The 25,837-nt window shown below is 38.7% G+C and overlaps 1 protein-coding gene across 1 annotated transcript in view; it reads left to right on the top strand.

Moving 5' to 3' along the window:
• DNAH11 (dynein axonemal heavy chain 11) overlaps positions 1-25,837 on the top strand; it is a 407,386-nt gene that overhangs the window by 79,470 nt on the left and 302,079 nt on the right. The window contains exons 15-20 of the mRNA XM_064380322.1: positions 1,402-1,734; positions 2,307-2,561; positions 2,642-2,811; positions 3,028-3,250; positions 8,178-8,294; positions 8,388-8,474. Coding sequence (XP_064236392.1) covers positions 1,402-1,734; positions 2,307-2,561; positions 2,642-2,811; positions 3,028-3,250; positions 8,178-8,294; positions 8,388-8,474 — 1,185 coding nt within the window. The remainder of the gene's footprint in view (positions 1-1,401; positions 1,735-2,306; positions 2,562-2,641; positions 2,812-3,027; positions 3,251-8,177; positions 8,295-8,387; positions 8,475-25,837) is intronic.

The following is a 25,837-nucleotide window of genomic DNA, read 5'->3' as shown; positions in this document are numbered from 1 at the left end:
CCAACTGGCTTGTCCATTATGTCACCCAAACTCTTGGGAGATGAGATGCTCAGGTGCAAGAAGCTCATATTGTTGAGGCACGAAGGGAGCTTAGAACTTTCTATTCCACAAGTTGCTTATCATAGATGATTTGCAAAAAAAAAAAAAAAAAATTCTTTGTGCTTAAACAAGATCTGAAAACAATTGGGTTAAACCATATTCAGTGGACTTTAAGTTGAGGGGAGTATGTGTAGGTTTGTTAGATAGGTAAATGTGTGTCATGCAGGTTTGTTGTAGAAATTATTGTATCACCCAGGTATTAAGCCTAGTACCCATTAGTTATTTTTTCTGATCCTCTACCTCCTTCCAGCCTCCATCCTCCTTTAGGCCCCAGTGTGTGCTGTTCCCCTCTTTGTGTCCACGTGTTCTCATCATTTAGCTCCCACTTATAAGTGAGAACATGCATTATTTGGTTTTCTGCTCCTGCATTAGTTTGCTGAGGATAATGGTCTCCAGCTCCACCCATGTTCCTGCAAAGGATGTGATCTCATTCTTTTTTATGGCTGCATAGTGGTCCATGGTGTGCATGTACCACATTTTCTTTATCCAGTGTATCATTGATGGGCACTTAGGTTGATTCCATGTCTTTGCTATTGTGAATAGTGCTGCAGTGAACATACATGTGCGTGTCTTTATAATAGAATGACGAATATTCCTTTTGGTATGTACCAGTGATAGGATTGATGGGTCAAATGGTATTTCTGCATTTAGCTCTTTGAGGAATTTCCACACTGTCTTCCACAATGGTTGAGCTAATATATAATTTATACTTTTACCAACAGTGTATAAACATTCCTTTTTTTCCTGAAACCTCATCAGCATCTGTTATTTTTTGACTTTTCAGTACTAGCCTCAATGGGCTTTAATAAAATAAGTACCTTGTGAGTCTCCAAGAATGGCATAGAGTACACAGTACTTCCCTGACTTGATAATCTTCAGATGTTCCAGAACAGTGTTCTCTGAAGGACCAGTTTGATGGATCTCTTTATTTATAGGGAAGGCCCTGGAAGGCAAAGTCTAAGGACACAGAGTTAGTGACAGAGCTAAAACTAGAGCCCAGGTCCATTATCTCTAGACTTTATCTGGAGCTAGTGTATTTCCTGTCTGTATCTGAAGATAGCAATCTTTGTAGTGAACTTTCCTTGAAAAAATGACTTTTGAATGTATTTCATGAGTGAACTTAATGTTCTAAATTCCTTAAATCTGACATGTAGCTTAAGGTTCTGCAACTTAGTATTTGAATGTTCCTGTCTTGGGCACAAAAATGCAGTCTCTTCTTTTACAAACTATTTAAATGGAAAGGTTTTGTTTTTATGCTATTTATTTATTTATATTCGTCTACTAATACTTGTCTGTTTCTAGGAAAATAGGAAGCTCTTTAAAGCCGATCCCTCTCTGGATACTTGGAAGATTTATGTAGAATTCATTGATGACATTGTGGTGGAAGGCTTTTTCCAGGCTATAATGTACGACTTAGACTTCTTTCTGAAGAATACAGAGAAACAGTTGAAACCGGCACCATTTTTTCAAGCACAAATGATCTTACTGCCTCCCGAGATTGTGTTTAAACCTTCTCTAGACAGAGAGGCTGCGGATGGCTTCTATGATCTGGTAGAAGAAATGCTATGCAATAGTTTTAGAATGTCTGCCCAGATGAACCGAATAGCAACACATCTGGAAATAAAAAATTATCAGGTATTTTCTTAGTAAATGTGTATTTAACTTTTATATTAATGATTCAAAAACAAATAGTGGCTGGATGTGGTAGCTCATGCTTGGAATCCCAGCACTTTGGGAGGAAGAGGCAAGAGGATTGCTTAAGCCTAGGAGTTCGAGACTAGCCTAAGTAGCATAGCAAGACCATCTCTACAAAAAATTAGAAAGATTAACTAGGTGGGGTGACATGCACCTATAGTCCCAGCTACTCAGGAGGCTCAGGCAGGAGGATTGCTTGAGCCAAGGAGTTAGAGGCTGCACTGAGCTCTCATGAAGACAGTGCACTTCAACTTGAGTGATAAAGTGAGACCCTGTCTCAAAACAACAACAACAGCAACAACAACAACAAAAAAAACCACTGGAAAACAAAACCCAGAACAAATTAGGATAATGGGAAGCACAAGGAAAACAGAAGTTGGAAAAAGCAACATGATTGTTAATTTTTCTAACCACTCTCGCTTTGAAGAATTACCTTGGTAATGTTATGTTGTAGATAATTAATGGAGCAAGATTGGTTTGAATAATAAGCGCTTTGTTTTCCTCTCATTTAGAATGATATGGATAATATGTTAGGCCTGGCAGAGGTCAGGCAGGAGATTATGAACAGAGTGGCGAATGTCATCAAAAAAGTCTTAGATTTTAGAAATACCCTGGAGACCCATGCTTACCTCTGGATGGATGATCGAGCTGAGTTTATGAAGCATTTTCTCTTGTACGGTCACACTGTATCTTCTGAGGAAATGGAGGCTCATGCAAACGAAGAAATTCCCGAACAACCACCAACTCTTGAGCAATTCAAAGAACAGGCAAGGAAAACCCTTAGCATTTAATGTAGTGAACTGGCTTTTCAGTGAGTTGTTCTAGTTAACTTTTTTTCTAACTACAGATCGACATTTATGAAGCTTTATATGTCCAGATGAGCAAATTTGATGACTTCAAAGTGTTTGATAGTTGGTTCAAGGTGGACATGAAGCCTTTCAAAGTGAGCTTGTTAACCATAATTAAGAAATGGAGCTGGATGTTTCAGGAGCATCTTTTGAGATTTGTCATTGACAGGTAGCCTTTGTACTTTGGTATTTGGAATTATAACTTTCTAATCTGCTTTGTAAAACTGAGATGTTACTTTTAAGAGTATTAATGTTGCCAATTTCATAATAGAGATAACGTTTAATCAGGTATGTAATGAAAATAAGATTCAATCAGAAATCCTATACTACTAAATGTTTTAATAAACTGAATTTGTGTGTATATATGTACATATATATTTCATAGTCTGAATGAGCTGCAAGAATTTATAAAGGAGACAGATGCAGGACTTCAGAGAGAATTAAATGAAGGTGATCATGATGATTTAGTTGACATCATGGGGCATCTTCTGGCTGTGAGAAGCCGACAGAAAGCTACTGATGAACTCTTTGAACCTCTAAAAGAAACCATCACCCTCTTGGAGAGCTATGGTCAGAAGATGCCTGAGCAAGTCTATATTCAGCTAGAGGTAAGTGCAGAGGTGAAATAATCATAATTACCACAAATTGAGCATCTCTTTTTAGCGAAGTGCTTTACATGTACTGTCTTACAATATCCTTACAACAATCTATACTGTACACATTTGATGTTTCCATTTTACAGGTTAGGAATCTGATACTTAAGGAGATTTAATAACTTTCTCAAGGTCACACAAATAGTATATCCTCCTGCTGAGCTTCCTGAGTAGCTGGGACTACAGGTGCAAGTCACCACACCTAGCTAATGTTTTAATTTTTTGTAGAGATGGTCTTGCTGTGCTGCTTAGGCTGGTCTTGAACTCCTGGGCTCAAGCAATCCTCTTGCCTTAGCCTCCCAAGGTTCTGGGATTCCAGGCATGAGCTACCACACCCTGGGTGTGTTTTATGACAGCATACTTACTCTTAACCACTGTGCTCCACTGCCTTATTATTAGAAACTATGTAGGTTGTAAAGAACCTGTAAGTTGCTTTTTTGAGTTCACTTTTACCATTTTCACACATGAAATATATCCATACTTTATTTCATTCAAAAAAAAAAAAAGAACAGTTGAGAAGTGTCCTAGTCTTGCAAACGTATCATGGACATGTTAATAAATAGGCCAGGTGTGGTGGCTCACGCCTATAATCCCAGCATTGTGAGAGACTGAGGCAGGCAGATCACCTGAGGTCCAGAGTTCGAGACCAGCCTGGCCAACATGGTGAAACCCCATCTCTACTAAAAACACAAAAGATTAGCCAGGCATGGTGGTGCATACCTGTAAATCCCAGCTACTCAAGAGGCTAAGGCAGGAAAATCGCTTGAACCCGGGAGGTGGAGGTTGCGGTGAGCCGAGATCATACCACTGCACTCCAGCCTAGGGATAGAGTGAGACTCCATCTCAAAATAATAATCATCATCATAAATAAACTCAATTTGGATGGGGAAATCACTGTGTTTCCTAAACAGATTTCTATGCCATCCTCCTGTTTCCATGCTGTGGAAAGATTTGGGAGCTTTTTAATAACAAAGTCTTTTTAATTATAACTGAAACCACAAACCACAGTGTCACAATTGATGTTCTTTTTCTATGCCAATATTGATATTCTATAAATTGTATGTGTGTATGTGTCCACACACGTACTTACATTGAACCTTGCAATGGTGATCAGTTGGACACATTAACCAAAAAGCTTTCACTGGATTTATCTTGTTTAGTAGTCAGAGCACAAAATGCAAATTTAGATTTGTTTTCAAGTACTGTATGAGTTCATCTTCTCTGCTTGCCTTGGCAAGTTTGTTGATGTCTAAGACCACACTTCCTTTTTGCTTAAATATGCCTCATGATCCCTCATTTAAAAAATTCCTCTATAATTTCTCCCATCAATTTCTTGTTTTTTCTTTTTTTATTGAGGTGAAATTTACTATTCAGATAACATATAAAAGTAATCATTTAAAAATGTACAATTTAGTGCAACATTGCACAACTACCTCCTCTGTCTACTTCCAGAAATTTTCATCGCTCCCAGAAAGAAATCCCATGCCACTTCTCTGTCCCTCCCTGTTATCCTCCTCCATGCTCCACCAGGCCCTACCCACCAACCCCTGGCAGTTGCCAATCTATTTCAGCCTTTATAGGTTCACTTATTCTAGACATTTCATACAGATGGAATCATGCAATATATGACCTATTGTGTTAGGCCTCTTTCACTTGGTATAATGTTTTCAAGGTTCATGCACATTGTAGCATGTATCAGCATTTCATGTCTTTTTATGGGTGAGTAACATTCCATTGTATGTCCATACCACAATTTGTTTATCTGCTTGTCTGTTGATGGACATTTGGGTTGTTTCCATCTTTGGGCTATTGTCAGTAGTGCTGCTATGAACATTGGTGTGTATTTGTTTGCGTATCTGTTTTCAGTTCTTTTCAGTATACCTAGGAGTGGAATTGCTGGGTAATCTGGTAATTCCATATTTAACTTTTTGAGCCATTGCCAAACTGTTTCTCACAGTGGCTGTTCTGTTTTCTGTTCTGTCATTTTGCTTTGTAAGGATTAAATGCAGCCAGATATTTACAAGTGCTCTCTCGACTATGAAGACTATTAAGAATGACTATATGAATTGTTAAATTTTATTTAAGCATTAAACTGTCCTTAGAGCTTGCAATCCAGTAAGACATGGAGCAAAATGACAAGTTCTAGACAGATAGATACATACCAAGACCAAGAGATAAAACAGTTACAGTAGGAACAACTATAAATATTTCTTGTTTCTAGGAAGATTTATATATTCCTTGAATCAGATGCTGGACCTTAAACTATATCTCACAGAGAAAGTAGTCATAACATAAGTAATTGATGAGGGAATTTTAGACATGGCCTCCAGAATTTGTATTATAAAAGTTTGGTTCACTCCTTCCGGTGATGGTAGTGTTGAAAGTATTAAGCTTTTCAACATTTCAAAAGCAGGATACAATTTTAGTTGTGTATCAGTAATTTAGACTTGTCAGGAGGAAAAATAAGATTCATAGGCAGTATATGGTATATTTGGAGGGTGACAGGGACCAATTTTATTTTAATTTAAGCAACTTTAAGTGATAGTTACTTTCATTTTCTCCTTTATTATTTTGAGAAGTCATAACACTTAGCAAATACTTGTCTATGCTGAGTTCTGTGTGAAAACACCCTGAAGTCTGGCTGTGCCTACTAAGAGTTGAAGTATGACTTCCTTAAAGTCAAGGGGACTCAACAGCGGCACTTTGATCTTTCTGTCGGTGCACCATCTCTTCAGTCTTCTCCTCTTTCCATTGCTGGTAGACCCGTTTTAATTCAATTATTGTTATGTCTCACTTCAACCACAGCAGTTACTCCTTAATTCATCCCATTCCTTTTCACACCCCACCCACAATATACTCTGAAACAAGATGAATATTCTAATCTACAGGATTTATCCAGTCCCTTTTCTGCTCAGAAACCTTCACTAACTGCGCCTAACTTCCTGAATGGTGTCCAGCTTCCATAAGCGGTTACACACTCACGCCATCCTGTATTGGTTGTCATACCTCAAGGGATCTCACCCTAATCTCTGCCTGTTGAAACCTTGTCATTTTGTTGAGCCTCAATTTCAATATTACCTCATCCTTGATTGGATCATCTGACTTAGCAAGGCTTTGGAGATCATCTGATCTTTTGGGTTTCAAGAAAATTTAATTTTACCAATAAAAACTGGTTTGGAATCCCCAAATATAAAGCAGGATGTTGTGTTTGAAGAGGGATAAGGGGGCCTGAGCTCATGGATGTGATTTCTTCCTGGCTTCCCGGCCATGGCCTCTGAAGGGACCCCATGCAATACTTAGGCTCCATGGATTGCAATTGGAAATGCGAAGTGAGACTCTGTCTGTATAGAGGAGGATGCAGAATTTTGATGAGAAGCCACAAGAGGGAAGGACAAGGGGGGTTAGAGCCCAAGTCCCTTAGTTCCTGAGCTGGTTTGGTATTCCTGTCATGACACCATGTTATCTCCCAACTGTTTTGGTTCCATAACACATAGACCTCCTGATAGACATTCTGTTGTGTAGAATAGTTATTGTGATTCTCGCTCACTCTGATAGATTATGAAACAATTTAAGTCAGAGAATGTGTTTTACCTTTTAGCACCCTGTTCGCCACTCAAATAGTATTTAGACTTAGCACAGTGCGTTCTTCATAATTGGCAGTTACTGAATCATTTATCAAATATTTATTGAGGGTTACAACATAGTCTTTAGAACCTTTGAATTTTGCACTTCAGCTACACAAGTAGAGTTCCATCACTATGGGTGGTTTTGTATGACAAAACAATTTGAGTTTCCCAGGAGATGACCCAGAGGAACAATGCTTTGTTAGCGGGGACACAAGCAATGCTTTTCAATGGTAGTTATGCCCCATGCATGGCTCCTCAGAGAAAATAACTTGCTTTTGTCCTATTTGCATTGTAGGCAGGGAGAGCAGAGTTGAGTTGGTACCTGAACTATTTATTGTGTCTTTTGTCCTACATAGAGTAGGAATTAACCTTTCTTCCCTTTGCCTCTTCTCCCTTCAAAAAATCCTAGTCACCTAAAATAAACCCAACCTCAATGCTCCAACAAGGAGGAGAATGTACAGAAGAACTTTGAGAGCTAGAGAAAAGCAGAGGATGTGATTGATTCACATTTTCATCCTTGCCCCACCATTTTCAAAGCATATATTTTTTTTCACTTGCCAGATTACTTAACTTGGCTGGCTTCCATTTCTAGTTGTTAGAGACCAGCAAAGTCATTTCCAGAGCATTTTAATTTTATTCCCACAGCAGGAAAAAAATTGGGATATTTGTGTTTATTTTGAAAAGATTTCCATGGATTCTGAGATGAGAACAATTCTGGTACATGCTTTGGTGTTCTGAACCCAGCAGTGCCAGTGAATCAGCCCTAGTTCTAAGCCTTTTCATCACTTTTATCTTTTTTTTTTTTTTTTATAAACTCATTATGTAAGAATGAAAGGACGTCATGGGTTAGTGTAAAGAAATTACAATCATTTACCTGGGTATGGTTGCTCATGCCTATAATCCCAGCACTTTGGGAGTCAAAGACAGGTGAATCGCTTGAGCTCCCAAGTTCAAGAACAGTCTGAGAAACATGGTGAAACCGTCTCTACAAAAAACAGAAGTAGTACCCAGGCATGGTAGTGCACGCCTGTAGTTCCAGCTACTCAGGAGACTGAGGTGGGAGGATTGCTTGAACCCAGGAGGTGAAGGTTTCAGTGAGCTGAGACCATGCCGGTGCATTCCAGCCTAGGGGATAGGGCCAGACCTTGTCTCAAGAGGGGGAAAAAAAAAAAAAGAAATTAGAGTAATTTAATCCTATAGGGTTGATTTGTTTTAGGAGTTGAAGTAATTTCCCATTTATACCTTTGCTTTTGCAGGCATTACCTGAAAGATGGGAAACTACCAAAAAGATGGCAGCAACCGTCAGACATGAAGTCTCACCTCTCCATAATGCCGAAGTCACTCTTATAAGGAAAAAATGTGTTTTGTTTGATGTAAGCTAGTTACCAAGTTTTTGCTTTAAGAAAGATTTTACAAGGATAATTGAAGTATTTGTCTGAAATTCACTTTTTTTTCCCACTAATCAGGGAAAGCAGGCAGAGTTCAGAGAGAGATTCAGATGCTATGCCCCTCTTGAATTTAATGCCGAAAATCCATACACAGCACTTGATAAGGTAATACAGATCTCAAATATCTTGTGTGCATTACAGTAGCCACTTTAAAAAATGTAAGTTTAGACACAAAATACTGCCACATACTGCCTTTGTTTAGCTGTTACAGGAATTATTTAAAACTCAGTTATAAGCAGTTTTCCCCCAAGTAAATTGTATTGTATTCCAAATCATGCCTCCCCACCCTATCATCCTCACTGTATTAGTCAGGGTTCTCTAGAGGGACAGGACTAATAGGATAGATGTATATATGAAAGGGAGTTTTATTAAGGACTATTGACTCACACCATGACAAGACAAAGTCCCACAACAGGCCATCTCCGAGCTGAGGAGCAAGGAAGCCAGTCTGAGTCCCAAAATCTCAAAAGCAAGGAAGCCAACAATACGGCCATCAGTCTGTGGCCAAAGGCCTGAGAGTCCTTAGCAAACCACTGGTTTAGATCCAAGAGCCCAAAAGTTGAAGAACTTGGAGTTCAGTGTTCAAGGACAGGAAGCATCCAGTACGGGAGAAAGATGGAGGCCAGAAAGGCTCATCCAGTCTAGTCCTTTCACATTCCTCTGTCTGCTTTTATCCTAACTGTGCTGGCAGCTTAGATGGTGCCCACCCAAACTGCGAGTGGGTCTGCCTCTTTCACTCCACTGACTTGAATGTTAATCTCCTTTGACAACACTCTCAAAGACACACCCAGGAACAATACTTTGTATCTTTCAGTCCAATCAAGTTGACACTCAATACATGTATATTATTAAATTATACTTTAGATTCTGGGGTACATGTGCAGATCATGCAAGATTGTTGCATAGGTACATTCATGGCAAGGTGGTTTGTTGCCACCATCCCCTGATCACCTATACCTGACTTTTCTCCCCGTGTTATCCCTCCCCAACCCTCCCTCCCACTATCCCTCCTGTAGCTCCACCTCAACGGACCCCAGTGTGTGATGCTCCCCTCTTTATGTCCAAGTGTCCTCATTGTTCAACACCCACCTGTGAGTGAGAACATGGGGTGTTTGGTTTTCTGTTCTTGTGTCAGTTTGCTGAGAATGATGGTTTCATCCATGTCCCTACAAAGGACACAAACTCATCATTTTTTATGAATGCATAGTATTTCATGGTGTATATGTGCTACATTTTTTTCGTCCAATCTATCATCGATGGGCATTTGGGTTGGTTCCAGGTCTTTGCTATTGTAAACTGCGCCGCAGTGAACCTATGTGTGCATGTATCTTTATGACAGAACGATTTATAATCCTTTGGGTATATACCCGGTAATGGGATTGCTGGGTTAAATGGAATTTCTATTTCTGGATCCTGCAGGACTCTGGTTGAACTAATTTACACTCCCACCAACAGTGTAAAAGTGTTTCTATTTCTCCACATCCTCTCCAGCATCTGTTGTCTCCAGAATTTTTAATGATCACCATTCTAACTGGTGTGAGATATCTCAATATGGTTTTGATTTGCATTTCTCTAATGACCAGTGATGATGAGCATTTTTTCATATGTTTGTTGGCCGCATATTTGTCTTCTTTTGAAAAGTGTCCATTCATATCCTTTGCCCACTTTTGAATGGGTTTGTTTTTTTTCTTGTAAATCTGTTTCAGTTCTTTGTAGATTCCATATATTAGCCCTGTGTCTGATGGGCAGATTGCAAAGATTTTTTCCCATTCTGTTGGTTGCCAGTTTAATGATTGTTTCTTCTGCCGTGTAGAAGTTCTTAAGTTTAATTAGGTCCCATTTGTCTATTTTAGCTTTTGTTGCCGTTGCTTTTGGTGTTTTAGACATGAAGTCCTTGCCTGTGCCTATGTCCTGAATGGTTTTGACTAGGTTTTCTTCTAGGGTTTTTATGGTGTTTTTATGTTTAAATCTTTAATACATCTGGAGCTAATTTTTGTATAAGGTGTCAGGAAGGGGTCCAGTTTCAGCTTCTTGCATATGGCTAGCCAGTTTTCCCAACACCATTTATTAAACAGGGAATCGTTTCCCCATTGCTTGTTTTTATCCAGTTTGTCAAAGATCAGATGGTTGTAGATGTGTGGCGTTGCTTCTGAGGCCTCTGTTCTGTTCCATTGGTCTATATCTCTGTTTTGGTACCAGTACCATACTGTTTTGATTACTGTAGGCTTGTAATATAGTTTGAAGTCTGATAGTGTGATGCCTGCAGCTTTGTTCTTTTTGCTTAGAATTGTCTTGGCTATGTGGGCTCTCTTTTGGTTCTATATGAAGTTTAAGGTGTTTTTTTCCAGTTCTGTGAAGAAGGCCAATGGTAGCTTGCTGGAGATAGCATTGAATCTATAAATTACTTTGGGCAGTATGGCCATTTTCACAATATTGAGTCTTCCAAACCATGAGCAGAAGGTTTTCCATCTGTTTGTATCCTCTCTTATTTTCTTGATCAGTTTTTTGTAGTTCTCTTTGAAGAAATCTTTTACCTCCTTTGTTAGTTGTATTCCTGGGTATGTTTTTCTCTTTGTAGCAATTGCAAATGGGAGTTCATTCTTGATTTGGCTTTCTGTTTGTCTGTTACTGGTGTATAGGAATGCCTGTGATTTCTGCACATTGATTTTGTATCCTTAGATTTTGCTGAAGTTGCTTATCACCTTTAGGAGAATTAGGGCTGAGACAATGTAGTCTTCTTAATATACAATCATGTTATCTGCAAATAGAGACAATTTGACTTCTTCCTTTCCTAAATGAATACACTTTATTTCTTTTTCTTGCCTAATTGCTCTGGTTAGAACTTCCAATACTATATTGAATAGGAGTGGTGAGAGAGGGCATCCTTGTCTAGTGCTAGTTTTTAAAGGGAATGCTTATAATTTTTGCCCATTCATTGTGGATATTGGCTGTGGGTTTGTAATAAATAGCTTTTATTGTTTTGAGTTACATTCCATCAATACCTAGTTTATTGAGAGTTTTTAGCATAAAGGGCTGTTGAATGTTGTCAAAGGCCTTCTCTGCATCTATTGAGATAATCATGTGGTTTTTGTCTTTACTTATGTTTATATGGTGAATCACGTTTATAGATTTGCGTATGTTGAAGCAGGCTTGCATCCCTGGGATGAAGCCTACTTGATTGTGATGGAAAAACTTTTTGATGTGCTGTTGGATTCGGTTTGCCAGTATTTTATTGAAGATTTTTGCATCTGTGTTCATCCTGGATATTGGCCTGCAGTTTTCTTTTTTAGTTGTGTCTCTGCCAGATTTTGGTATCAGGATGATATTGGTCTCATAGAAAGAGTTAGGGAGGATTCCCTCTTTTTGTTTTGTTTGGAATAGTTTCAACAGGAATGGTACCAGCTCCTCTTTGTATGTCTGGTAGAATTTGGCTGTGAACCCTTCTGGATCTGGACTTCTTTTGTTTGGTAGGCTATTAATTGCTGCCTTGACTTCCAACCTTGTTATTGGTCTATTCAGGGTTTCAACTTCTTCTTGGCTTAGTCTTGGCAATGTGCAAGTTTCTAGGAATTTATCTATTTCTTCCAGATTTACTGGCTTATGTGCATAGAGTTGTTTGTAGTAATCTCTGATGGTAGTTTGTATTTCTGAGGAATTGGTAGTGATCTACCCTTTACCATTTTTTTAAATTGCATTTTAGATTTTGGGGTACATGTGAAGAATATGCAAGATTGTTGCATAGGTACACACCTGGCAGTGTGATTTGCTGCCTTCCTCCCCATCACCTATATCTGGCATTTCTCCCCATGCTATCTCTCCCCAACTCCCCACCCCCCACTGTCCCTCCCCTGTTTCTCCGCAACAGACCCCAGTGTGTGATTCTCCCCTCCCTGTGTCCATGTGTTCTCATTGTTCAATACCCACCTATGAGTGAGAACATGCAGTGTTTAATTTTCTGCTCTTGTGTCAGCTTGCTGAGAATGATGGTTTCCAGGTTCATCCATGTCCCTACAAAGGACACAAACTCATCGTTTTTGATGGCTGCATAATATTCCATGGTGTATATGTGCCACATTTTCCCTGTCCAGTCTATCATCGATGGGCATTTGGGTTGGTTCCAGGTTTTTGCTATTGTAAACTGTGCTGTAATGAATGTTCATGTGCATGTGTCCTTATATTAGAAAGATTTATAATCCTTTGGATATATACCCAGTAATGGGGTTGCTGGGTCAAATGGAATTTCTATTTCTAGGTCCTTGAGGAATCACCACACTGTCTTCCACAATGGTTGAACTAATTTACACTCCCACCAAAAGTGTAAAGGGGTTCCTGTTTCTCCACATCCTCTCCAGCATCTGTTGTCTCCAGATTTTTTAATGATCGCCATTCTAACTGGAGTGAGATGGTATCTCAATGTAGTTTTGATTTAGTATCTCAATGCAGCATTTCTCTAATGACCAGTGATGATGAGCATTTTTTCATATGTTTGTTGGCCTCATGTATGTCTTCTTTTGTAAGGTGTGTGTTTATATCCTTCACCCACTTTTGAATGGGCTTGTTTGTTTTTTTCTTGTAAATCTGTTTTAGTTCTTTGTAGATTCTGGATATTAGCCCTTTTTCAGATGGTAGACTGCAAAAATTTTTTCCCATTCTGTTGGTTGCCAATTCACTCTAATAACTGTTTCTTTTGCTGTGCAGAAGCTGTGGAGTTTGATTAGGTCCCATTTGTCTATTTTGGCTTTTGTTGCCAATGCTTTTGGTGTTTTGGTCATGAAGTCCTTGCCTACGCCTGAATGGTTTTGCCTAGATTTTCTTCTAGGGTTTTTATGGTGGTAGGTCTCATGTTTAAGTCTTTAATCCATCTGGAGTTGATTTTAGTGTAAGGTGTCAGGAAGGGGTCCAGTTTCTGCTTTCTGCACATGGCTAGCCAGTTTTTCCAACACCATTTATTAAATAGGGAATCCTTTCCCCATTGCTTGTTTTTGTCAGGTTTGTCAAAGATCAGATGGTTGTAGATGTCTGGTGTTGCCTCCAAGGCCTTTGTTCTGTTCCTTTGGTCTATAACTCTGTTTTGGTACCAGTACCATGCTGTTTTGATTACTGTAGCCTTGTAGTATAGTTTGAAGTCCGGTAGTGTGATGCCTCCCACTTTGTTCTTTTTGCTTACAATTGACTTGGCTATATGGGCTCTCTTTTGGTTCCATATGAAGTTTAAGGTGTTTTTTTCCAGTTCTGTGAAGAAGGTCATTGGTAGCTTGATGGGGATAGCGTTGAATCTGTAAATTACTTTGGGCACTATGGCCATTTTCACAATATTGATGCTTCCTAACCATGAACATGGAATGTTTCTCCATCTGTTTGTATCCTCTCTTATTTTGTCGAGCAGTGGTTTGTAGTTCTCCTTGAAGAGGTCCTTTACATTCTTTGTTAGTTGTATTCCTAGGTATTTTATTCTCTTTGTAGCAATTGTGAATGGCAGTTCATTCTTGATTTGGCTCTGTTTAAGTCTGTTATTGGTGTATAGGAATGCTTGTGATTTTTGCACATTGATTTTGTATCCTGAGACTTTGCTGAAGTTGCTTATCAGTTTCAGGAGATTCTGAGCTGAGATGATGGGGTCTTCTAGATATACAATCATGTCGTCTGCAAATAGAGACAATTTGACTTCCTCCTTTCCTATCTGAATACCCTTTATTTCTTTTTCTTGCCTGATTGCTCTGGCTAGAACTTCCAATACTATATTGAATAGGAGTGATGAGAGAGGGCATCCTTGTCTAGTGCCAGATTTCAAAGGGAATGCTTCCAGTTTTTGCCCATTCAGTATGATATTGGCTGTGGGTTTGTTGTAAATAGCTTTTATTATTTTGAGATATGTTCCGTCAATACCTAGTTTATTGAGGGTTTTTAGCATAAAGGGCTGTTGAATTTTGTCAAAGGCCTTCTCTGTATCAATTGAGATAATCATGTGGTTTTTGCCTTTGGTTCTGTTTATTTGGTGAATTATGTTTATAGACTTGTGTATGTTGAACCAGCCTTGCATGCCCGGGATGAATCCTACTTGATCATGGTGGATAAGCTTTTTGACATGCTGTTACAGTGGGTTTGCCAGTATTTTATTGAAGATTTTTGCATCTATGTTTATCATGGATATTGCCCTGAAGGTTTCTTTTCTTGCTGAGTGTCTGCCGGGTTTTGGTATCAGTATGATGTTGGTCTCATAAAATGATTTGGGAAGGATTCCCTCTTTTTGGATTGTTTGGAATAGTTTCAGAAGGAATGGTACCAGCTCCTCTTTGTAGAGTTTTTTTTTTTTATCTCCCTCCTCTAGCTCTTTCAATTTTGATGATAGGGTGTCGATTTTAGATCTTTCCTTTTTTTTCATGTGGGTTTTTATTGCTATAAATTTCACTTTAGACACTGCTTTAAATGTTTCTCTGAGATTCTGGTGCATTGTATTTTCGTTCTCGTTGGTTTCGAAGAACATCTTTATTTCTGCCCTCATTTCATTGTTTATCCAGTTGACATTCAGGAGCCAGTTGTTCAGTTTCCTTGAAGTCGTGAGGTTTTGAGTTAGTTTCTTAATCCTGAGATCTAATTTGATGGCACTGTGGTCTAAGAGACTGTTATGATTGCCGTTTTTTTGCATTTGCTGAGGAGTGATTTACTTCCAATTATGTGGTCAATTTTAGAGTAAGTGCAGTGTGCTGCTGAGAAGAATGTATATTCTGTGGCTGTGGGGTGGAGAGTTCTGTAGATGTCTATTACGTCCACTTGTTCCAGTTTTGCATTCAAGTCCTGTATATCCTCGTTGATTTTCTGTCTTGTTGATATGTCTAATGTTGACAGTGGAGTGTTAAAGTCTCCCATTATTATTGTGCAGGAGTGTAAGTCTGTTTGTAGGTCATTAAGAACTTGCTTTATGTATTGGGTGTTCCTTTATTGGGTGCCTATATATTTACGATAGTTAGTTCTTGTTGTATTGATGCTTTCACCATTATGTAGTGTCCTTCTTTGTCTCTTCTGATCTTTGTTGATTTAAAGTTGATTTTATCAGAGACTAAAATTGCAACCCCTGCTTTTTTTTTTTTTTGCTTTCTATTTGCTTGGTAGATCTTCCTCCATCCCTTTATTTTCAGTCTGTGTGTGTCCTTTTGTGTGAGGTGGGTCTCCTGAATACAGCACACTGATGGGTTTTGACTTTTTACCTAGTTTGCCAGTCTGTGTCTTTTGATTGGGGCATTAAGGCCATTTACATTTAATGCTAATATTGTTATGTGTGAATTTGATTCTGCCATTTTGTTACTGGTTGGTTGTTTTGACTGTTGGTTGACACAGTTTCCTCATTGCATCATTGGTCTTTACCATTTGGTTCATTTTTGCAGTGGCTGGTACTGGATTTTTTTTCTGTGTTTAGTGCTTCCTTCAGGAGCTCTTGTAGGGCAGGTCTGGTAGTGATTAAATCTCTCAGTAATTGCTTGTCCGTAAAGGATTTTATTTCTCCTTCACTTATGAAGCTTAGTTTGACTGGATATGAGACTATGGGTTCAAAGTTCTTTTCTTTAAGGATGCTGAATATTGGTCCCCATTCTCTTCCGGCATGTAGGGTTTCTGCTGAGAGAGCCACTGTGAGTCTGATGGGCTTTCCTTTGTGGGTGACCCGAACTTTCTCTCTGGCTGCCCTTAGCACTATTTTCTGCATTTCAGCCCTGGTGAATCTGATGATGATATGCCTTGGGGTTGCTGTTGTTGAGGAGTATCTCTGTGGTGTTCTTTGTATTTCCTGAATTTGAATGTTGGCCTGCTTTGCTAGGTTGGGGAAGTTCTCCTGAATAATATTTTGAAAAGTGTTTTCCAGCTTGAATTCATTTTGCCCATCCTTTTCAGGTATGCCGATCAAGCATAGATTAGGTCTTCTCACATAATTCCATATTTCTTGGAGGCTTTGTTCATTTCTTTTCACTCTTTTTTCTCTTTTTTTGCCTTCTCATTTTATTTCATTGATCTGATCTTTGATCTCTGATATCCTTTCTTCTGCTTGATTGATTCAGCTGTTGAAACTTGTGTATGCTTCTTGAAGTTCTTTTTCAGCTTCTGTGCTGTGTTTTTCAGCTCCATGAAGTGGTTTATGTTCTTCTCTAGGCTGCTTATTCTAGGTAGCATTTCATCTAATCTTTTTTCAAGATTTTTTAGTTTCTTTGCATTGTATTAAAACATGTTATTTTAGCTTAGAGAAGTTTGTTATTACCCATCTTCTGAAGCCTGCTTCTGTCAGCTAGTCAAAATCGTTTTTTGAGCTGTTTTGTTGCCATGCTGGTGTGTCATTGTGATCTCTCTGGAAAGGAGAGGCGTTCTGGACTTTGATGATTTTATCCTTTTTGCACTGGTTTCTTCCTGTCTTTTCTGGGTGGACGTCCTTTCTGTAAGTTGGGGTTATTTGTCCTGTATGAGGCTTTTTTTTTAACATGTAAATGTCAGTGTGCCACCTGAGACAGTGTGTCCATTGTCTGCCTGTGGAGGCACTGCTGGACTGTCTCAGTCTCAGCCAGGCTGCTGTTTATTCTTCACCTGGTTTCCTTACTGGTGGGGTTAGCTCTGCCTTCCCAATGGCGGGCTCTTTCCCTCTGCCGAGTCTGCTGTTCCCAGGTGGAGGATCTGTTAACTGCAGAACGCTCCTAGGAGAGGGATTCTGGTTGCTGGATCTTGTAGGGGAGGAGGCTTGTCTGGTTGTATCCCTCTCCCCAGTTTCAACTCTCCCTTCTGTGGGATGGGCAGTTCCTTTTTGCAGGCTTTCTTAGTATTAGTCCAAATCTCTGCTCTGGTCTGTGCTAACAAGGCACTGATCTGGCCAGGGCTGCTGGCCTGGGCTGTCTCCTGGGTCAGCAACTCTGGGTGGTTCTCAGCAAGGTGGCGTTTTCCTAGTCTGTGTGCTGCCAAAGTCTCGGAGTGAATTGTTGTATCAGATTCAGAGAACCGAGGAGGATCAATGCCCCCCGATCCTCCATGCCTGATACACTTTCCAGGTGGGGCGGTGCCCCGCCTTGCTTCGGCTGGACACCTTTGGGCTGCTTTCACTCCCTTTTTTGGGGGGTTAATCCTGCTGTTCAACCAGTCCCTTTAAAACAAAACCCGTACCTCGCTTGGAGATGTGGATATCCCTCTGGTTCTGTCTCACTTGGTCATAGCTGCACTCCGGAGAAGCTTTCTTTCGATGCTTCCGAAGAATCAACACTCAGTGTTAACCGTCACAATCACCATAGTCATACTAGAGAGAATAACAACTACTCCTGGTTTTTGAGCACTTTAGTATATATCAAGAATTTCATGAAGCATATGACTTACATTATTGCTTTCTAATTCTCACAGTGTTTCTGTGATATGGCTTGAATTAATTTTCCTATTTCAAATAAAAAACTTGTATAATTAAGTAATTCCTTGCAGATTTGTGTAGGTGACAGAACTAGGATTACCATTCTGGCTATCTGAACTTTTTTTTTTTAATCAGAAATTTTAACCGCTATACACCTTCTCTTGTGATGCTTTTGCTTATAACTTTAACCATAGTCACGGAAGCCCATAACTTATTCTTAACCCTGGACATGAAAATTGTTGAATCATTCAATCCTGGTTTATAGTGAACAACTGTACTTTATTATAGTTGACTATAAGAATGAACATGGTGGGTGAAGAATCCAAATGGTAATGCATAGAATATATGAAAATATGTTTTAAACTTTTATTAGAAAAACCATGTCTTTGTTTCTCTAGGAACTTAGCACCCATAATAAGAAAATAATTGTGTGAAGTTAGATTCTGGAGCTCGACACCTTTACGAGTTGCTCCTCTAGCCTGTCACCCTGATTTCACTTAATGCTGGAGGCAGTCTTTGCTCCTTAGTCGGGTGCAGCTGACAGAGCCCTTACCTCTCCTAAATTTTGGCTTGAATTTAGATTTAATTGCTTTAAACTTATTCAGAAAACACTATTCTATAGCATCATGTTGCCTCTTTCACTTGGCAGAAGAAAATTGGTTAATATATTCATTGAAAAGGGAGTAGGTTAGAGTATGCTAATATCCTTTTTTTTTTTTAAGATTATGTCTAAATTGCAGGTGGTCTGAACAGATTGTGGATGGGGAAACGTTTTTACTTGACTAACCAAGATGCTCTATGTAAACATTTACTATAGTTATTTATTGAATTTTATCATGTTCGTGCTATACTATAACAGCATATAGTTACATATTTAAAAGTCAGAGATGCTTATGCTTTTAACTACAGGGATGTTTTGAATGTAGTAGGGCTCGGTGAACTTTTTCTTGAAGTCATGTTCTTGGTGTGCTTGTTCAGACATATCTAGTGTTAATCTAGTTACAGTCAGCTAAAGGCACATTGATTCTTGTTCTGGGCTGGTATGGTGGACCTGGTCCTGAAGGTATCTCAGTCCACAAGACAGAAACCACTGACCCTCCGTGAATAAGGGTAACAGTGCAGTGAATCTCTCCCATTAAAATGAGGTTTCCTGGTAAAGTGCTTCCGTTTCTTCATAGCCGGAGATATAGTAACCACATAATAACCAGTTGAATGATCATATTGGATATTTCTTCCTTTCCTTTCTTATCTTTTTGTTTTTCTTTGCTTTTCTGTTCCTTTCCTTTCTTTGACAGTCTCACTCTGTCACCCAGGCTCTGTGCAATGGCATGATCTGAGCTCACTACAACCTCTGCCTCCCAGGTTCAAGCGACTCTCCTGCCTCAGCCTCTTGAGTAGCTTGGGACCACAGGCACACACCACCACACCCACCTAATTTTTGTATTTTTAGTAGAGACAGGGTTTCATCATGTTGGCCAGGCTGGTCTTGAACTCCTGACCTCCAGTGATCTGCCTGCCTCAGCTTCCCAATGTGCTGGGATTACAAGCATGAGCCACTGTGCCCAGCCATAACTGGGTATATGTTTCTAGGAATAATGGAATTAGTATAAGTAATAGGAAAAAAAAAGTGATTAAAAATAAATCAAAGGGAAGTTGGTTTTGTAGATTATGGTAGACCAGACGTTTTTAAAAGTTGTCTTTTGTAAAACAGATGCTGAATACATACTTACAAATGTATAATTTTTCATCTGTTGTTGAGCTTACGAGAACATAAAACAAATTTCTAAAGGGCAATAAAAAGTAGAGACAAATGCAGAGGCCTGTGCTGCTGTAGTGACAATGAAAATAGCAGAAGTCTAGAACTATGAGATTAAGTTTCTCATGGGGAACTAGAAGATGCTCTTAAGGGTGATACCCTCGTTGGAGAATGGGCTAGGGAAGGTCTGCAGCCTGCAAAGAAGCCTATGAGATTGCTGTGGGTCTTCACTAATGCTCAGAGTAGGGTGACAAAACAAGAAAAGGGTACTCTGGGAGTTTGTAAACATATTTCTGTTCTCACAAGGGTCTATAATCCAGTTTTATACTACCCCTATGATTAAGGAATGTCTAAACCAGGAAATTGAAATGGTTACAAGTACCTCTTTCTAGCAACTAGTGGAAGCAAACCTAAATCATCTCTGGAAAAAAGCATTCTCATTCAGTCTCTTCAGGGCGTCCAACAGATTAAGTTCAGTCACATATGAGTCCACAGTAAAACAGTAAACACCATTATGCGTAAGAGTCAGTTGAAAGAAACCACAGATAGAGATCCATACAAAGCTTCAGATATTAGAAGAAAATAAAAGATAATATTGATAAAAATAAGTAAGTTCTCAGCTTTGAGACTATCAACAATGATCAATTGAATTTGAAAAAGGGCCAGATACTCATGGAAATGAAAAATACAGTTGTGAAAAATAAAAAGCAACTCAGCAGATGTGTTAAAGAGCTCGTTAAAATTGGACAGAGACTTAGTGAAATGCAAATTACATTGGAAGAAAGCACTTAGAATGCAGGCATAGGTGTAAGGACATGGAAAATATAAAAGAGCTTAAGAGACACACAGAAGTTAGAATGCCATCCAGCTCTTCTACTTGTACTTCATGTAAGAGGGAATGAACAGAATGCAGTCTGCAAAATAATAGCTGAGACTTTCAAAGGAGTGGTTGTGATGATTAAATTTAGGTGTCAACTTTTATTTCTGGGTGTGGCTGTGAGGATACAGTAGAGACTCGTTTGTGAGTTGATGGACAGAGTGGGGAAGATCCACCTGCAGTGCAGGTGGGCACTGTCCAATTGGCTGGGGGCCCAGATAGAAGAAAAAGGCAGAGGAGAGGTAAATTTGCTATCTCCCCTGGAAATGGAATACCTTCTTCTGGTCTTGCACATCAGAATTCCAGTGTCCCTGGACTTAGGACTCCAGGACTTGAACCTACAGCTCCCCATCCTCGGCATCTGGTTCTCAGGCCTTTGGCCCCAGACTGAGGATTACACTATCAGCTTTCCTGTTTCTGCTGCCTTTGAAGTTGGACTGAGCCATGCTACTGACATCTAGGTTTCCAGCTTGCAAATGGCTTATTGTGAGCCAATATCCCTAATAAAATTTCCCTCATATATTTGTTTATTTTATCCTATTGGTTCTATCTTTCTGGAGAACTGTGACTAATACACTGGTGTAAGCATGAATCAATAGATTCAGGAAATTCACCGAATCCCAGTCAGGATAAATATAAAGACTGCATGTAGACACATCACAGCAGACTGAAGAATACCTAAAGCAAAAGGATTTTCAAAGCAACCATAAAGACTGGTCACCTGTTCAAAATGATGATTAGGTTAAGAGCATACTTCTCATCAGCAACAATGGCAGCCAGAAGGTAGTGGATGATGTCTTTTAATTCTGGGAAAAATTGTATCTCAATGACAATGGAATGAAGATATTTCAGGGAAACAAAAATGTAATGTATTTACCACCAGTAAACCATCACTAAATAACTCTAGTTTTTTATAGTGATGAATAACTAGTTATAACTCCAGTTATACTCCAAGCAAACAATGCCAAATTTGGTTCTTAGAAAAGACTAGCTCTGTGGACAAATACCCAGTGAAATCAAGGGAAAAACAGAAAAAAGCAAAATTAACAGTATTAGAATAAAATAGGAAATGATTGTACAGAAAGAGACATTCAAAAATATAGAGCACTATTAATATGAAACTTAAAATGGATAAATTTTTGGAAAAATACGATTTACCAAAACTGTCTCAGTAAATGAGTACTCATGTAACTATTCAAACTTAGCCAGTAGGAAAATAATAATAAAAAAAAAAATAGTAACCAGTAGTTAAAAAACAAAAAATTTTCCAACAGAGAGGTGAAGAAGCCCTGATGGCTTTACTGGTGAATCTAAACAGATCTCATTCACATGATTCTAGGAACCTGAGGAAGAATGAACACTGTAAAATTATTTCATGGAGCATGTCTGATTTTTACACAAGGATAGTATGAGAAAGAAAAAATACAGATCAGTGTTTCTCATGTACATGTAGATATAAACATACCAAACAAAACAATCAAATTATACCAATTTATTAACAAGTTGGATTCATTTCGGGAAACTAAGCTTCCCTTATGTTTAGCAAATCAATATAATTAACTGCATTAATAGATTAGGAAGAAAAAATCATATTATCTTAAGAAATTCAAAAACTTTAGATATCATTCAACATTCATTCATGATAGAAACACTTAAAAGACATTTTTAACCTAATGAAAGAATAATTATAACTCTACATAAAATACTATACAATAGGGAATATGAAAATTTATGGTAGCATTAGTAATAATGGTGAAACATAGGAAAAACCAAAATGACTATTAGATGTAAAGAAACAAATTGTGATATATTCATATAATGTAGAGGAATGAACACACTTCACACACATCATTGTGAATATATAGATGAACATATCAATCGAAATGTATACAAGTATATACATTTCAAAAACAAACTTTAACAGCACTTAGCAGTACATTAATGTGAAAATATAAAAATTAGACTATCAAAACTTTAGGTTTTATGGTTAAATTTGTAGTAGGAAAAATAGGGATAAAATTGAAAAAGGCGTTAAAAGTTACTAGTCATATTTCTTAGGCTAGATGGGGAACAAATGCATAGATCCTTTTATGTGTATAAAATGTTTCATAATAAAACATTTTAAAACTAAGTCAAAGAATTGCAGTTCTTGTTTGTGAAGATATAATTTGTAAACATGAAAGCAGGGTGCTAATATTCTTTACATAGTAGGAATGAAGAGACAGAGTTGGGGTTGGGAGATGTTAGGCAAGGATAGAAAATTTTAGGAAAAAGTTCACAAGACTTCTTGTACAACATGGTCACTATAGTTAATAGCAATATATTGTATTTTGAAAATTGCTGAGATTTTAAATGTTCTCACCATAAAAAATGTGAGATGATGAGGTATGTGAGGTAATACACATATTAATTAGCTCTATAGAGCCATTTCACAATGCATAGATTTTTTGTTTTGGTTTGGATTTTTTGAGACAGGGTCTCTCTCTGATTGCCCAGGCTGTCGTGCATTGGTGTGATTTCAGCTCGCTGCAGCCTCAACCTTCTCTGGGCTCAGGTCATTTTCCTACCTCAGCCTCCTGAGTAGCTGGGACTATAGGCACATGCTACCATGCCCAGCTATTTTTTGTTTTTTGTATTTTTAATAGTGTTGGGGTTTTGCCACATGCCCAGGTTGGTCTCAAATTCCTGGGCTCAAGTGATCTACCCACTGTGACTTCTTAAAGTGTTGGGATTATATGCGTGCGCCCAACCTCACAATGTATAGATTTTTCTTTTCTTTATTTTTTAAAAAACTCATTTATTTTACTTTAAGTTCTGGGGTACATGTGCAGATCATGTAGGTTTGTTACATAGGTATACACGTGCCATGCTGGTGGTTTGTTGCATCCATCGCCCTGTCATCTATATTAGTTATTTCTCCTAATGCTATCCCTCCCCAATCCCCCCACCCGCTGCTATTCCTCCCCTCGCCCCCCTCCCGCTAGGCCCAGTGTGTGATGTTCCCCTCTGTGTGTCTGTGTGTTCGCATTGTTCAATACTGACTTATGAGTCAGAACATGTGGTGGTTGGTTTTCCATTCTTGTGTCAGTTTGCTGAGAATGATGGTTTCCAGCTTCATCCATGTCCCTGCAAAGACATGAACTCATACTTTTTTATGGCTGCATAGTATTCCATGGTGTATATGTGCCACATTTTCTTGATACAGTCTATCATTGATGGGCATTTGGGTTGGTTCCAAGTCTTTGCTACTGTGAACAGTGTCACAATAAACATAAGTGTGCAAGTGTCTTTATAACAGAATAATTTACAATCCTTTGGGTATATACCCAGTAATGGGATTACTGGGTCAAATGGTATTTCTATTTCTAGATCCTTAAGGAATCGCCACACTGTCTTCCACAATGGTTAAATTAATTTACACTACCACCAACAATGTAAAAATGTTCCTATTTCTCTACATCCTCTCCAGCATCTGTTGTCTCCTGATTTTTTAATGATTGCCATTCTAACTGGCATGAGGTGGCATCTCAATGTGTTTTTGATTTGCATTTCTCTAATGACCAGTGATGATGAGCTTTTTTTCATGTTTGTTGGCTGTATAAATGTCTTCTTTTGAAAAGTGTCTGTTCATATCCTTTGCCCACTTTTTGATGGGATTGTTTTTTTCTTGTAAATTTGTTTAAGTTCTCTGTAGATTCTGGATATTAGCCCTTTGTCACATGGGTAGATTACAGACATTTTTTCCCATTGGTGGGTTGCTGGTTTACTCCATTGATAGTTTCTTTTGCTGTGCAGAAGTTCTTAAGTTTAATTAGATCCGATTTGTCTATTTTGGCTTTTGTTGCCATTGCTTTTGATGTTTTAATCATGATATCCTTGCCTATGCCTATGTCTTGAATTATATTACCTAGGTTTTCTTCTAGAGTTTTTATGGTGTTAGGTATCATGTTTAAAGCTTTAATTCATCTAGAGTTAATTTTTGTATAAGGCGTAAGGAAGGGATTCCATTTCAGCTTTCTGTATATGGCTAGCTAGTTTTCCCAACACCATTTATTAGACAGGGAATCCTTTCCCCATTGCTTGTTTTTGTCAGGTTTGTCAAAGATCAGATGGTTGTAGTTGTGTGACATTCTTTGCAAGACTTCTGTTCTGTTCCAGTGGTCTATATCTCTGTTTTGGTGCCAATACCAAGCTGTTTTGATTATAGTACCCTTATAATATAGTTTGAAGTCAGGTAGCATGATGCCTCCAGCTGTGTTTTTTTGGTTAGGATTGTCTTGGCTATGTGGGCTCTTTTTTGGTTCCATATGAAGTTTAAGGTGGTTTTTTCCAATTCTGTGAAGAAAGTCAATGGTAGCTTGAAAGGAATAGCATTGTATCTGTAAATTACTTTGGGCATTATGACCATTTTCACGATATTGATTCTTCCCAACCATGAGTGTGGACTGTTTTTCCATCTGTTTGTGTTCTCTCTCATTTTCTTGATCAGTGGTTTGTAGCTTTCCTTGAAGAGGTCCTTCACATCCCTTGTTAGTTGTATTCCTAGGCATTTTATTCTTTTTGTAGCAATTGTGAATGAGAGTTCACTCATGATCTGGCTCTCTGTTTGTCTACTATTGGTGTATAGGAATACTTGTGATTTCTCTACATTGATTTTGTATCCTGAGACTTTGCTGAAGTTGCTTATCAGCTTAAGGAGATTTTGGGCTGAGACACTGGGGTTTTCTAAATATACCATCATGTCATCTGCAAACAGGGACAATTTGATGTCCTCTCTTCTCATTCAGATACTCTTTATTTCTTTCTCTTGCCTGATGGCCCTAGCCAGAACTTCCAATACTATGTTGGATAGGAGCAGTGAGAGAGGGCATCCTTGTCTTGTGCCAGTTTTCAAAGGGACTGGATATTTCAAAGCATCATGTTGTACGTGATAAATATATACAATTTTTATTTGTCAATTGAAAAAAGAGTTCATGGCTGGGCGCGATGGCTCACGCCTGTAATCCCAGCACTTTGGGAGACCGAGGTAGGGGGATCACGAGGTCAAGAGATCAAGACCATCCTGGCCAACATGGTGAAACCCTGTCTTTACTAACATACAAAATTAGCTGGGCATGGTGGTGCGCGTCTGTAGTCCCAGCTACTCGGGTGGCTGAGGCAGGAGAATTGTTTGAAGCCAGGAGATGGAGGTTGCAATGAGCCGAGATCGCACCACTGCACTCCAGCCTGGATCCTGGCGACAGGGCAAGACTCTGTCTCAAAAAGAAAAAAAAGAAAAGAAAAAAGAGTTGAAGGTTGATGGGACACAAAAGCATTAAGTATAGGTATTTAAACCTCAGAGAAACTAAAGCAGTATAATTGTTGGATCTTGGGAGGAGGATGGGAGAAAATAGAGAGTGGAAAAACAAAGTTAAATCCTTCTTTTGCAAATCGAGTTGTAACCTAGTATATTGTCTAAACTTGATCAA

Source organism: Aotus nancymaae, unplaced genomic scaffold (genome assembly GCF_030222135.1).
Source record: "Aotus nancymaae isolate 86718 unplaced genomic scaffold, 86718_ANA_hifiasm-v0.15.2.pri h1tg000025l, whole genome shotgun sequence".
NCBI lineage: Eukaryota > Metazoa > Chordata > Mammalia > Primates > Aotidae > Aotus > Aotus nancymaae.
The sequence above is the reverse complement of the archived record's forward strand: the minus strand, read 5'-3'. Positions and strand labels throughout refer to the sequence as shown.